The sequence below is a fragment of the Saimiri boliviensis genome, chromosome 8 (assembly GCF_048565385.1).
Source record: "Saimiri boliviensis isolate mSaiBol1 chromosome 8, mSaiBol1.pri, whole genome shotgun sequence".
Classification (NCBI taxonomy): domain Eukaryota; kingdom Metazoa; phylum Chordata; class Mammalia; order Primates; family Cebidae; genus Saimiri; species Saimiri boliviensis.
The window spans coordinates 113519832-113535577 of NC_133456.1; the positions used below are offsets into that span (position 1 = coordinate 113519832).

At 46.4% G+C, this 15746-nt stretch overlaps 1 protein-coding gene across 2 annotated transcripts in view; it reads left to right on the top strand.

Annotated features, from left to right (window-relative positions):
• Positions 1–15287, top strand: part of ITIH5 (inter-alpha-trypsin inhibitor heavy chain 5) — a 93353-nt gene extending 78066 nt beyond the window's left edge. For both annotated transcript variants that reach the window (XM_074405072.1, XM_039478835.2), the window contains exons 10-14: positions 1659–2218; positions 5502–5555; positions 9142–9258; positions 11674–12051; positions 14340–15287. In XM_074405072.1, the coding sequence (XP_074261173.1) occupies positions 1659–2218; positions 5502–5555; positions 9142–9258; positions 11674–12051; positions 14340–14641 (1411 nt within the window). In that variant the 3' untranslated portion in view covers positions 14642–15287. The remainder of the gene's footprint in view (positions 1–1658; positions 2219–5501; positions 5556–9141; positions 9259–11673; positions 12052–14339) is intronic.
• The last annotated feature ends 459 nt before the right edge of the window (positions 15288–15746 follow it).

A 15746-nucleotide genomic window follows, 5' to 3' on the forward strand; every position in this document is an offset into this window, starting at 1 on the left:
ATCTGCCTGCCTCAGCCTCCCAAAGTACTGGGACTACAGGCATGAGCCACTGTGCCTGGCCTCTTCCCATGCATTTTAATGAAAGAGTTAAATGAAAACATAGATTTGTTTCCCACATTTTAAAAATTATTCAAAACTAGAGTCAAAGAGGGAGAATATGACGCACTGGATAATAGAATTGAGATTCAATAAGGCATTCAGAAGAAAAAGCAGTTATGTTGCAACAAGTCAACTGCACTGCCATCCCACTGAAACTATGATCAATACCTGACATTTATGAGAACTTATGATACACCAGGAATTTCTGTGTGAATGATCCCAGATGATCCTCACAGAAATCCTTGGAGATAGCTATATTAGGGCAAAGGCTAAGCTGTAATACAGAGGTGATGAAAGGCAAAGGCTGAAATAAGACAGCCGTTTACTTCTCTCTCCTATAATGGTAACAGGCTTGATCCTGCTCCACAAAGTCATTCAGGGACCCAGGTTCCTGCTCCATGAAGTCATTCAGAGACCCAGGTTTCTTCAGTTTCATTGCTCTGCTTTCCTCAAGTGTTGTCCTTAATGCTACAGGATTGAAATCTGGTCACTATCACTTTTGTTTTCTGGCCACAAAAAGGGAGAGAGAAAAGAAGCCAGCATGGATTTTAAACAAATGTTGAGGAAACTGCACATCTCACTCCTATCCATATTCCATTGGGAAGACATAGTCACATGGCCATTTTTGGCCCCAATAGAGGCTAGGAAAAGTGTTTTGTATCTGGATGGCCATAGTCAATTCTCATGAAAGGAGGGGAAAATGGGCTTATAGGGACAGCTAGCAGGCGACCAAAGAAGTACTATTAACATCCTGAGTCTATATGTAAGGGAACAGAAGTTCAGAGAGGTTAAGCCACATGTCCCAAGACACACAGCAAGGAACTGACAGAGATGGAAGTCCAACTCCACAGCCTATGCTTTCTAGATCGTTAGAAAGGGAATTTTAATAGTCTCCTTGCTTAGCAAGAAGGAACCATGGAACTTCATGAGAAAAGCAAATGCAAGCAAATGTTATATGCACAAACTCACACAAGGTCAGATTTCTCAGGTAGAATGTGCTGCTTAAAGCACATCTGGAATTTGTACTTGGTTTTAAGAAAAAGGTTTTAAGAGGCTTTTTGGGAAACGTCGGTGTGCACAAACAAAATGTACCAAGACTGGCAGGGAAATCTCGAAACTGTCACAGGAAGACCAGTTCATGAAACTGGGGATTGATAAGGCTTAAAGGAATGCACAGCGTTGGTTTTTTAAGCATCCGAATGTCTGTTGAAATAGATTAGACTAATTCTGTATTGTTCCAGAGGCAAAACTGAGATCAGTGGGTGGAAATTTTGGGGAGGAAGATCTTAATCTACTATAAGGAGGTTCCTTCTCCTCATAAGAGCAATTGAAAAAAAGCTCAGAAGCCACATGAGAGAATGCATTCCCTCCCACCAGTGGTGTTGAACCTGCTTCCTAGTGACCTCCTGGCAGAAATATTGCATGGGGTGCCATGTGGACTCGATTGCTTCTAAAATTGGACGCATCCCTCTGAGAGTCTGTGGTTTCCTTTCGGACTGTCCTGCCTGCTGTCAGAGCAGGCCCTGATCTGTATCTCTCTCCCTGTTCCTCCACCACAGGTTCTACGATGAAATCAGGACCCCTCTCCTCTCTGACATCCACATCGATTATCACCCCAGCTCAGTGGTGCAGGCCACCAAGACCCTGTTCCCCAACTACTTCAATGGCTCGGAGATCATCATCGCAGGGAAGCTGGTGGACAGAAAGCTGGATCACTTGCACGTGGAGGTCACCGCCAGCAACAGTAAGAAATTCATCATCCTGAAGACGGATGTGCCTGTGGGGCCTCAGAAGGTGGGGAAAGACGTCCTAGGAAGCCCCAGGCCTGAAGGCGATGGAGAAGGGGACCCCAACCACATCGAGCGTCTCTGGAGCTACCTTACCACAAAGGAGCTGCTGAGCTCCTGGCTGCAAAGTGACGATGGGCCGGAGAAGGAGCGGCTGCGGCAGCGGGCCCAGGCTCTGGCCATGAGTTACCACTTCCTCACTCCCTTCACCTCCATGAAGCTGAAGGGGCCGAGCCCACGCACGGACGGCCTGGAGGAGGCCCACGGCATGTCGGCCGCCATGGGACCTGAACCGGTGGTGCAGAGTGTGCGAGGAGCTGGCACACAACCAGGTACGTGGCACCTGTGCAAGCCAGGTGTGGGGGACACGGGCCTGAGATGCCACTCACCTCCTCCGCAGGAAGCTGTGTCAGTCCCCCTTGCTGTAATACTGACAAACAATAGCCCAGGCTGGGTGCGGTGGCTCACGCCTGTAATCCCAGCATTTTTGGAACCTGAGGTGAGGATCACTTGAGGCCATCAGTCCAATGCCAGCCTGGGCAACACAGAGAGACCCTGTCTCTACAAAAGAAAAAAATTAAATTATCTATGTATGGTGGGGTGTGCCTGTAGTCTCAGCTACTCAGGAGGCTGAGGAAGGAGCATCACTGGAGCCCAGGAGTTTGAAGCTGCAGTGAGCCATGATCACACCACTGCTCTCTAGCCTGGGTGACAGAGCAAGACCCCATCTCTAAAAAAACCACCAACCAAAAAGCAGTGACACTATACACAGCTCATAATCAGAGAGTACTGTAGACTGTTGTGTGCACAAAGCAGTAATACTATACGCAGCTCATAATCAGAGAGTATTGTAGACCGTTGTGTGCACATTGCTGTACACTGCGGCAGTCTAGAGAAATGAGGAAAAGGTGGCATTTGGTTCAGAAATGTCAGGCAGTGAGGTCAGTCCCTCAATAAACCATCAATAAACCATCAATAAGCCATCAAGTGTTTTCCAGCTTTCAGGCCTGAGCGGAAGCACTGAAATGAACACACCAATGCCCATGTTTCAGTGCCTTTCTGTATTTCTAAGCACTTCAGAGTTATGTATTATAACGTGGCTGTATGCTTGACCTCATTTCCCCAAGAGCATGTGGGAAGGACCAAGGATTCTTGCAAGAATCCGGTCTTTCCATGTCAGTCTCTGAGAATCGGAACACAAGTAGGCCCGGTCAATCTCAATGCCATTGCTGATGGGGGATGAGCAGGAACAAGAGCAAGAGAAAGGAAACACAGTGAAACCAAAGCAGAGCATTGGAATCTTGGCAGATCCACTTGTGAAAAATCACGTTTCCTGTGCATCACGTTTTTATTAGGTTCCTGTCCTGTTCTGACTGCTAGGAGAGGGAAGCAAGGTTAATCGGGCCCTACTCCACACCTTACCAATGCTGTCCCATTCATTCCTCACACTCTACAGTGATAGAAGGACCTGGGTGTAGAGAAAGCATGAAGTTAGGATTCACCAACCCTCACTGTGAGGCTTGAGGCAGGTTTCTGAACCTCTCTGAGCTTCCATTCCCACTCCACAGCCCTGAACATGGAGACAATACTAATTTCCCTGCAGGGCTGTCGTAAGGACTAAATATGGAATGCATGGGTGCACAGTGAGTTCTGCACAAATGCCAGACACGCCTTCCGCTGAGGCACGGGATACCAGAAATTAATTGAAAAGTTCAGACCCTGATAGTGAGGTTGCAATTGACATGGCTATTTCAGAAAGGGTGGAGCTTGTCTCGGCAAACCTTACACAGTTTTCGTTGTGATTGAAAGCAGGTGGCAGGATACTGTCACTGTCTACTTGTGAGATCCATGCCACATCCAGGAAAAGTGGCTTTTTGAATAAGATGTTGATTATAGGTCATCAGCGCAAATCTCCACAGCTTCAGGAGAGATCAGACCCAGATGATACAAAGACTCAGGGGGCCAGAATGACAGAGGAGATCACCAACTGATTATTCAAAATGGTTTTAAATTTTTTTTTGAAAGAGGATTCTTCCTTTCCTTAAGGCTCTGATGGTTTCTAAATCTTAATGTTAATTTTTTTGAGAGTTGGCGGCAGCTGCCACTCCTGAAAGCAGTCACCTAGTCATCCCTCCTCTTTCCTGGCTAATCTGCATTCTGCCCAGGTCACGCTAGGCAATACCAGTATTAAGAAGGGAATGCTTCAGAAACATTGAGATACCTCACTCTTTAATTTCTGTGGGCAGTAGAAACCAAAGAAGAGGAGCACAATTTTTCTAGTACTAACAATTTGACCTAAGATACTGATTTTATTTATAGAAATTAATTACTTTTAGGTTATTCTTTCATTGAATATTTATTCAAAGCACGAGTACTTTGAAATACAAAGTGTTTTAAAATCTTCTGCTTTGTGAATTCCGCTGCACACATAGCTGCAAACACTGGATTATAACTATACCTCTTTCTTTTTTTTTACATTGTTGTTTGTTTTTGTTTTTATTGTGAACATACAATTTACCATCTTAACTGTTTTTAAGTGTACAGTTCAGTGCTGGTAAGTGATGTTAAGTATATTCACACTGTTGTGAAACAGATCTCTGGAACGTTTTCATCTTGCACCTCTGAAATGCTACAGGCCCACTGAACAACAACTCATTTCTCCCTTCCCCTCTAAATATGTCTCAGGTGTGGCCGGGTGCAGTGGCTCGCTCCTTCTCTGGTTCATCGTCACTTTGCAGTAATCCCAGCACTTGGGGAGGCTGAGGCGGGTGGATCATCTGAGGTTGGGAGTTTGAGACCAGCCTGACCAACATGGAGAAACTCTGTCTCTACTAAAAATGCAAAATTAGCTGGGCGTGGTGGCACATGCCTGTAATCCCAGCTACTTGGGAGGCTGACGTAGGAGCATCGCTTGAACCTGGGAGGTGAAGGTTGCAGTGAGCCAAGATCACACCGCTACGTCCAGCCTGGGCAACAAGAGTGAAACTCCATCTCAAAATAAATAAGTCAGATGTGATAAAATGTTTCCCTCCTATAATATACACAAAAATCACAGAATAGTATATAATTTATAAAAGAATAAAATAAAGAATCCTCCACACTTTACACCCCACCTGTGTGGTTCTTTTTTTTTCTCGTTTTTGAGACGGGGTCTCACTGTGTCACCCGGGCTGGGGTGGGAGCACAGCGGTGCGGTCATAGCTCACTGCAGCCTGGATCTCCTGGGCTCAAGCAATCCTCCTACCTCAGCCTCCCAAGTAGCTGGAACTACAGACACATGCCACCTTGCTGGGCTAATTTTTTACTTTTTGTAGGGATGGGGTCTCCCTATATTGCCCAGGCTGGTCTCGAACACCTGGGCTCAAGTGATCTTCCCACCTTGGCCTCCCGAAGCACTGGGATTACAGACATGAGCCACCATGCCTGGCTGTCCTTGTGTGCTTTGAAGCCAAGCTCCCTTTTCTAAGACCGATGATGTTTGCAATGGTTTTTTTTTGATTCTTTAAGCTGTTACAAATGTACCTAAAAGCCGGGTTTTAGTGATTTCTACTTTCCCTTTGTACCTCTCTCTTCATCTTTAATGAATGACCGTGACCTTCTCTTCCTTCTTTTCAGGACCTTCGCTTGAGAAGCCGTACCAGCCAAGAATTAAAATCTCTAGAACATCAGGTAAAGAAAAGGATGAGCTTGTGTGTGGATTGAGAGTAAAAGGTGTTTAAAAAGTATAAAGCCAGGCCAGGTGCAGTGGCTGGCGCCTGTAATTCTAGCACTTTGGGAGGCCAAGGCAGGTGTATTGCTTGAGGTCAGGAGTTCAAGACCAGCCTGGCTAACATAGGGAAACCTCATCTCTACTAAAAATACAAAAATTAGCTGGCTGTGGTGGTGCATGCCTGTAGTCCCAGCTATTGGGGAGGCTGAGGCAGGAGAATCGCTTGAACCTGAGAGGTGGAGGTTGCAGTGAGCCGAGACCACACCACTGCACTCCAGCCTGGACTACAAGAGTGAAACTCTGTCTCAAACAAACAAAAAATGTAAAATCAAGAGTTCCTTGAAGCCAGTTAAAAAATAGCAGCTCATACAGCAACGTGTCAAGCCCACAGTGCGAGGCAGAGCCTGAGAACCACAGCTGTCATGAAACCATTCCCTGAACACTGTGGAGACAGCACAGTCCCCAGGAAGCCTGGTGGAAGAACAGATGGGTGGCAGAGGCACGTTCTGACCCTTCCTGAGGTTGGAAGACAATTTTTTTAGTGATCTGTAGCATGGATCCTTCCAGCTTCTGCTGTTACACATGTAAAATGGTGCTACCAAAATCAAAATGTCTGGTGTGACAGGCAGGCTTTTTTTTTTTTTTTTTCCCCTCAAGTCTGTGGCTTCAGAAGGGAAGAACAGATTTTTTCAAGTATCATGAAATTTTCTTTTTCTAGCTTCCTGGGACTAGAATATAAGTTCAGAGGGAAGAACAACCGCTGGCTGGGTTCTGTTCTGCTGGGTCCACATCAGCCTCTGGAAGTCTTTATTATTATCTTTCTGCTGCTGTGCTGTACGTGCAAATTCCTAAAGCCAAGGACATCCCAGAGATTAGCTGTGGATACAGAATCCACACGGTCTCCAGGAGACAGAATATAATTCCTTCGAACACACACATAGGCTCTGTGGAATGCCAGAAAAGCTTCCTCTTGGATGCTGCCTGGAGTCATGACTTTCTGACCCCCTCATCTGTTTTGGAGCAAGCACTCTCTTTCCTTGTAAAGAGGTTTGGATGATTTGACTACAAATGGTGTGGTATGTGCGCATAAAAACTCTCAGAAACCTGTCAGATTAGCTAGACAGTTGCCCTCTGTCTCCATGGGTCCCTCATCCAAGGATAGAACCACTAGCAGATTGAAAATATGTGAAAAAGGAATTGTATCTGTATTGCATGTGTACAGACTTCTTTTTCTGGTCTTTATCCCTTAAACAATGTAGTGTAACAACTATTTACATCAAATTTCCTTTGCATTAGGTATTATAAGTAACCTAGAGATGGTTTAAAGTGTATGGAAAGGCTGTGTGTGGTGACTCACGTCTGTAATCGCAGCACTTTGGGAGGCCGAGGCAGGTGGATCATCTGAGGTCAGGAGTTTGAGACCAGCCTGACCAACATGGCGAAACCCCATCTATACTAAAAATACAAAAATTAGCCAGGCGTGGTGGTGCATGCCTCTAGTCCCAGCTACTCAGGAGGCTGAGGTAGGAGAGTCGCTTGAACCCAGGAGGCAGGGGTTTCAGTGAGCCAAGATTGTGCCATTGCACTTCAGCCTGTGTAACAGAGTGAGCGTCCATCTCAATAATAATAATAATAAAGTGTATGAAAGGCTGTGTGAAGGTTATGTACAAATACTACACCATTCTGTGTCAGGGACCTGAGTATGCACATATTTCAGTATCCTCAGGGGTCCTGGAACTAATCCCCCATGGACACCAAGAGACAACTGTATGCATGCCTCGAAAATGCCAGAAATGTAAATGAGAAATTTCATCTTTTCTGGGGATCAAGTTTACCCCGTTAGCAAAAGACCAGCACTTTGAATTTCTTCGTATGTTGTAGTCTTCAGGGAAGTTGAAGCACTTCCCAGGGACAGCAGCCAGATCCTCTCGAGGGCCCTTCTCAGGGATACTGGGGCAGAAAGGTTTCTCAGCAGGGAAGGCAGGGATGTTAGTTTGCTGCAGCTTAAAAAGAGCAGACTCCCTGTAGTCCCAGCATGTTGGGAGACTGAGGCAAGCGGATCATGAGGTCAGTAGTTTGAGACCAGCCTGGCCAGCATAGTGGAACTCTGTCTCTATAAAAATAAAAAAATTAGTTCGGTGTGGTGGCTGGTGCCTGTAATCCCAGCTACTTGGGAGGCAGAGGCAGGAGAATTGCTTGAACCGGGGACGTGGAAGTTGCAGTGAGCTAAGATCATGCCACTGCACTCCAGCCTGGGTGACAGTGTGAGACTCCGTCTCAAATTAAAAAAAAAAGGAAGAGTGGACTCTACCTGGCCCATGCCTACACTGTACACAGCACACACGTGGACACGTCTGTGTGCCTACGCTGTACACAGCACGCACGCGAACACGTCCATGTGTTCATTAAGCAGACGGGCATTTGAGAAACATGTTGTGGGCTGGTGTGGTGGCTCATGCCTGTAATCCCAGCACTTTGGGAGGCTGAGGTGGATGGAATGCTTGAGCCCAGGAGTTTGATACCACTCTCGGCAACATAGTGAGACCCTGTCCCTACAAAAAATTAAAAAATTAGCTCAGCATGGTGGCACGTGCCTGTAGTCCCAGCTACTCAGGAGGCTGAGGTGGGAGGACCATTTGAGCTCAGGCGTTTGAGGTTGCAGTGAGCTGTGATTGCACTACTATGCTCCAGTCTGAACAACAGAGTGAGACCCTGTCTCAAAGAAAAAAGAAACAAACTGCCCTTGGAATATAAATTAGAAGCTAAATCTCCAATCTAGTAAGATAATTGATGAAGCCATCTTCTGAAGTCTTTCATCTGTATAATAAAAGGTAAGGCTGTTCACCTTTAACAGAGGTGAAACTGAGGAGAACTGAGAAGGCATAACTGCCAGCTGGACTTTGTGGCCTCATCTGTGCACAGAAATTTCAGAGCAGTAAAGTTAGTATGACCCAAAGGAGGGGTTTCCACCAGTACCCTGCCTGTGCCTGGCACCTGCTCCCTTAATGCTTCCCTTGCCCCTGCCTCTACGCTGGGCATGGCTCTCAGCACTGTGGGCAGGGGTAGCATACAGCTGATGTGAATGAGCCTGGGATAGCCTATGGCATCCTGGGAGAAGGAGCGCATAGACCTCCAGTCACAGGAGAGGAAAGTCCTCTGCATCTGTGCCATTAAAGGAGAAAGCAAATGGCAGGAGACGTCCACCCGGGAAATGGAAGCATGGGGACTTGGTACCAGTTGAGGGTGTGTGGGGGTCTCTCCTTCCCCCTCACCTCTCAGAGCTTAGTTCCTATACTGAGCTTAAGTATGATGAAAGGAGCATTACATTGGAACTTAGAAGACCCGAAGTTAAACTCACTGAGTAATTTTGGGGAGCTGTTTCTCTCCCACCCATCTTCCTCTTCTGGAAATTGAGGACATCTCCTTTCGGCATCATTTTCAGGATGCAATAAAATCGTTCATGAGAAAGTAGAGAGTGGCACCTACGCAAGGAAGGTACTCAGTAAGTGCCTTTCTTTTTCTTTCCTTTTTCTTCCGCCCTGGCAGTGGATGGCGATCCCCACTTTGTTGTGGATTTCCCCCTGAGCAGACTCACCGTGTGCTTCAACATTGATGGGGAACCCGGGGACATCCTCCGGCTGGTCTCTGATCACATGCACTCTGGTAAGTTCCACCCTCCGCTGCAGCGTCTGGCGAGGGCCAGATAGGTGTTGCAACCCCCCGTGTCCTTCAGATGGACGTCCAGTTATCTATGTGAGGGTCACCTTACAGACGCTCAGTGAGTATTGTCGATGGTTAAGGGAAGTGTGCTGTGCTCCTGGATGTACACGTCCAAATCCCTGCTTTGTGACGAGTGTCGTGTGGCCTTGGGCACATGCCTTGGGAGCTGCACTGTTTCCCTTGTGAAATGGAGATAAGGACACTCTGTGGCCCTCAGGGCTATTATAAAGTGGATCAAATGAAACTGGATATGAAGTTGTTTTGTGAATGCTCAAGTGCTTTAGAAACCCACGATGTATTATTGTCATAATGTCTGTCCATTCAGAAGCTGTGATGCTGGGGAGGCCGGGAATCAACTCAGGTCAGTTCTTTGATGACTTAGATAGGCTGCTCAGATGTCAATCTACAGCTCTGTCTGTGTGCGGTGAACCTGTGTGTACAAAAGGCTCTCTGGTCCCTGTGGGTCTGTAGAGGGGCTGGGTGAAAGAGGTGAGCACAGAGAAAGCTTTTCGAGTTCAACGCAGGTAGCCAACAATGTTCAGCTCTGTGAGGACAAGCTTTGGAGTGGGCACCCTGGCACTTCTCACTGCTGAGAAAGTGAGTATCTCAGAATGTTGGGTTGCACGGGGTTGCCCCGCAGGTGACGCGTATGGTGCAAGTTCCTTCAACACATTGTTTTCTTGCAGGACTTTTATAGCCTCCGAGCGAAAACTCTACTATTTCTTATTTTAAGGGCTCAGGAGCAAGAGAGGGGCCTACCTGTACATGTCCTTGGAAATACCCCCTATTCTAGGAGCCGTTCCCACGGTTTCTGTATTCCATGAGACGTCCGTGATGGGAACTCAGCCCGAAGACGCTTAGAACTTTGGGGCTGGAAGTGCACAGGCTCTTCTCACGCTGGGGTTTCTCCTCTCCCCTGACCCCTTGCCCAGAGAAGGCCCATTTTTTCCCTCTTGAATGTCTAAGAAGTTGTTAGACAAGATTTATTGGGAAGATTATTCTCAAAGCAGAGAAAACAAGAGTTGATTATATAGCAATTTTTTTGTTATTACAAGTTGCTGCTTTTCACCCAAGAGCAGAACACATTTCACACGCATCGCGGAATTCAGCCCCAAACATCAACTGCCATCTGTTTGCTCTTCAGCCAGACAACGCGGAGCCCGGGGGCCTGGCTCACAGGCCTTGCTCAAGTCCAGAAAAGCCCCAGTGGTGTTCACAATGATGAAGGAAAAAAGAACGGCATTCTATTTGATAGCAGTTTATCACTTACACCAATGGGATCCTTACACAAATTCTGTGGGGTTTTATATCTGCCCATCTGTTTTACAGATAAGGAAATTGAGGCAGGTTTTTTGTTTGTTTTTGTTTTTGAGATGGAGTGTCACTCGGTCACCCATGCTGGAGTGAAGTGGCGCCATCTCGGCTCACTGCAACCTCCCGGGTTCAAGTGATTCTTCTGCCTCAGCTTCCCTAGTAACTGGGATTACAGGGTTTTTTGTTTGTTTTGTTTTGTTTTGTTTTGTTTTAAATGACTTATCTAATAATGAACACCTAAGCGGAAGAACTTGCGTTTCTCGACTTAAAAAAAAAGCCTAACTTTGCATTCTCCCACACTGCTCAGTGGCATGACAAGATGTCCAAATTAGGATCGGGAACCCCTGGTAGATACAAAATACACATCAGAGTCACACAACAGTTCTGATCACTACAGCCACACCAGAAGGAAGCCAAACGAACATGGTGAGCTCTGCGTAGATGCACAAATACTTAGCTTCATGCCTCCTTGTATGGTATCAGGATCCAAACCTACATCCTCCCTCCCCACCCCAAGATACTGGTCAGACAATAGGAAAAACTCCACACATAACTTCACACATTCACTCATTCACGTACTCACTCGGTAACCACTGAGTGGCTTCTGTGTGTAAGTCAGACAATGTTTTTGGTACTCGACATACAAAGATAAGTCCAGAGGAGGAAGGAAATTTTAACTTGATGCATTGGGCAGGGATAGATTTTCTTTTCTTTTCTTCCTATTTTTTGTGAGATAGGATCTCACTCTGTGGCCCAGGATGGAATGCAGTGGTGTGATCCAGCTCACTGCAGCCTTGAACTCTTGGGCTCAAGGGAACTCCTGGGCTCAAGCAAACTAGCTGGGACTACAGGCACGCAGCACCATGCCCAGCTCAATTTTTATTTTTAGTAGAGACGGGGTCTCTCTGTGTTGCCCAGGCTGGTCTTGAACTCCTGGGCTCAAGCAACCCACCTGCCCTGCCTCCCCAGTGTTGGGATTACAGACGTGAGCCGCCACTCCTGGCCAGATTTTCTAACCTTGTTCTTTTCCCCTCGGCCTTTTAGGTGTGACAGTGAATGGAGAGTTAATCGGGGCACCCGCCCCTCCAAATGGCCACAAGAAACAGCGCACTTACTTTCGCACCATCACCATCCTCATCAACAAGCCAGAGAGGTCGTATCTCGAGGTCACACCAAGCAGAGTCATCCTGGATGGTGGGGACAGGCTGGTGCTCCCCTGCAACCAGAGTGTGGTGGTGGGGAGCCGGGGGCTGGAGGTGTCAGTGTCGGCCAACGCCAATGTCACCGTCACCATCCAGGGCTCCATAGCCTTTGTCATCCTCATCCACCTCTACAAAAAGCCGGCACCCTTCCAGCGACACCACTTGGGATTCTACATTGCCAACAGCGAAGGCCTTTCCGCCAAGTGCCACGGACTGCTAGGTAGGGAGCTGTGCTTCTCCTCACGTTGGGTTTACCGGGCAGAGTTAAAGTTCTCAAGCAAAGCTGATATTGCCAATACCTTTAGTTAGATTGAGAAATTCAATAGGAATGTGGTTTTTATTATATATACAGTCTACATATATATGTATGTATGTATATGTATATGTATACACACAGTCTCTATATACACATATACATAATGAACAAACTTATATGTTATATATATATCATGTATGTATATGTGTATTATATATACAGTCTATGTATATATGTATACAAAGACTGAATAGGTATGTATAGTCTATATATGTAAATCTATATCATATATATTATGTATATGCAGTCTATATATGTATATGTACGTATACATGTATATATGTATGATATATACAGTCCGTGTATGTATGTATCTATGTATACACAGGCTGTATGTATATATACCGTCTATACACATACATAATATGTCATATATATATGTGCATGGGTATATATACAAACTGTGTATGTATGTATATACACACGTATATATAGTCTGTATATGTATGTGTGTGTATATATAGTCTGTGTATGTGTGTATATATGTATGTATACAGTCTGTATGTGTGTGTGTATAGTCTGTATATGCATGTGTGTATATATATACAGTCTGTCTGTATGTATATATGTATGTATACAGTCTGTATGTGTGTAAATATGTATACATTTGTATTTGTACAGTCTATGTATGTATGTATGGTGTGTATTTATATGTATGTATATAGTCTGTATGTGTGTGAATATACATATGTATTTGTACAGTCTGTATGTATGGTGTGTATATGTATATATACAGTCTGTATGTGTGTGTATATATACAGTCTGTGTATGTATATATGTATGTATACAGTCTATGGTGTGTATATATATACAGTCTGTGTATGTGTGTGTGTATATATACACAGTCTGTGTATGTATGTATATATGCATGTATAGAGTCTGCGTATGTGTGTATATATGCATGCATAGAGTATGTACGTATGAACATATTGCACACACACACACACACACACACAGTCATGCCTTGCCTGATGACAGGGATACGTTCTGAGACATGCACCGTTAGGTGATTTGGTGGTTATGTGACCATCTAGAATATCCTTGAACACACCTAGATCATATAGTCCTCTACCCACCCAGCTAGGCTATGTGGTGCCTCCTATTGCTCCCAGCCCACAAACCTGTACAGCAGTGACTGCACGGAATACTGCAGCAATTGCAACATGATGATAAGTATTAGTATCTGGACATGGAAAAGGTACACTAAAAATATTCAATCATAATCGTATGGGACCACCATCATATTTTCAGTCCATCATTGATTGAAATGTCCTGATGTGGCACGTGACTGTATATGTAACATGAAAATCCAATTTCTTCCTGGACTTCTGGGCTGGGAATGGGCTTTATAAACCAGCAGTCTCTTTAGCCTTCTGGGGAATGAATGAGAAATTGGAGTGTGATCACCTGAGGGTCCAATTCCTTTGCTCTCAGCAAGAAGACTCAGGCAGCCCTGCCCAGCGCCCAGCCTAAGCAACACCCCTCCACAGGAGATGCCTCCATGACCACGTGCAGCAGGCAGGCCATTCTACTCAGCTTTCTTCAATGTGCAATTTCACGTGGGCCCCTTGCCCAAAAATAAAGAGCAAATCATTGTCAGAACTCAGTTTAATAGGTAGGATTTCCTGGCTCTTGAGCTGGCCACGTTTCGTGGGGCCCAGTGTGAGCTCCCTTTGCAGACATAGCTCTGTATGCCTGTGGCCTGAGCAGTGCCCCCATCTGACCTGCAGAGTGGTGAGGACAAGGGTCAGAGAGGATCTGAGCTGACTGCTTTACCCCCGACCCAGCACAGACCTGGGATGGATGGAAAGGAGCCGAGCCTGTGACTGGGGAGAGGACAGAGGGAAGATGGAACACTGCTTGCCTCTTTACCTTCCCCATCCTGTCCTCTGGACTCAGTAGGAGACTGTGGTTCTTGCTATTTGCAGGTTAGGCAACTTTCTAGCATTAGCAACTGGGAAGCTTCCAGCAATGGCAGGTCACTGCAGACAAATCCTCGGCCCTCTCCCCACTTTCCCCCAGAACACATGCTCTTCCATGACACCAGAGAACGTGTCAGCTCCTGCTGGGAGAGTCTGATCTCGGGTTGTGGCCAGTTGTAAGCCTTCCCGCCACTGATAGCACTAAAGTTTGATTTCAGCACAAGGTTTCTGCATTTGACTGAGACTCGATGCTCTTCTTTGTCCTCGCAGGTCAGTTCCTGAACCAGGATGCCAGACTCACAGAAGACGATGCAGGGCCCAGCCAGAACCTCACTCACCCTCCGCTCCTTCAGGCGGGAGAGGGACCCGAGGCCGTCCTCACGGTGAAAGGCCATCGAGTCCCAGTGGTCTGGAAGCAAAGGAAGATTTACAACGGAGAAGAGCAGATAGACTGCTGGTTTGCCAGGAACAATGCCGCCAAACTGATTGACGGGGAGTACAAGGATTACCTGGCATCCCATCCGTTTGACACAGAGATGACACTTGGCCGGGGAATGTCCAGGGAGCCCTGAAGCTGGCAGCCTCAAGGACGTAAGTGCATGAAGGACGGTGATGTGGGGAGGCCGTGGAGCAGCTCTTTTCGTGGCTTATACTTGCCTCAGCTCCTGGCAATTAGCTGGACTCCATGACCCACTCCGGGTGCGGCGTAGATGTGACGTCTGCCTGGGCGAAGGGGAAGGGTGGGAAGCCTGCGTGCAAATGCCATTTCCCCAGCTCCTCCTTCCTGCCTCTCCCCACCCTGCCCGCATCTACAGAGGGGAGACCAGTCATTGCTAAATGCAACCAAAGTCTGTATCTTGTCCCAACCTGCTTATCCGTTTTGTTAGCCTACGGTAAAGTAAGCCTTTCTGGTGGGGGAAGGTTGCTATGAGTTTGTTTTCTTGGTGGAAATGGCCAAGTGTGGGCCCTCTGCTTTTTGCCTTACACTCATGCTTAGGGAGCTGTCTTTTCAGTAGTGTTGCAGCCTCCAGAGGTGCGGCCAGCCTCTACTGCAAAGGACTCTGTCACTGAGTTCAGGCCACCAACCATGCAAGTAGCTGAAACATTTGATCATTGTAAACCATTAAGTCTTGTCTTGCGAGAGGTTTTTCTTCTGCTGTGGTCTCTTGCCCTTAAAAATTAGTTTTCATTAAAAAGAAATTTGATTGAAAATAGAAACATCTACAGCTCAGATACTGATCTCTTTCTAATGGGCTTTGTACACCAGTTGACTTCGCTGATGGCTGTTCTCCAATTTGTTCCAATAAGCGAAAGGCTTTTAACTCATAGGACAACTCCATGTGGTTGATTTACTGGCGTGTCTTGGTGCTGGAGAGTTGGCCAAGTGAATGATGCATCTTTTACTTGGAGCTCTTCAGCCTTTGTCATAGTTCCCAGACCTTTTTTCCTTGTGGGCCTCCAGGAGGTGATCAATTACATGTGCACAGTGCTGGGATGGGAGTCAGAGCTGGCTCAGAGCAGGTTCACCAGGCCACTATAGCAAGGAAGTCCTTAGGAAATCTAGGACTGCCAGCTTCCCTCATGTCAGATAGAAAAAAGCCAGGAAAACAGGGGTTTTAGTTTCAAAACTTGGACAAACCTGATGCCCTAAGGGAAAGGTTAAGGTCAGAGGGGGCT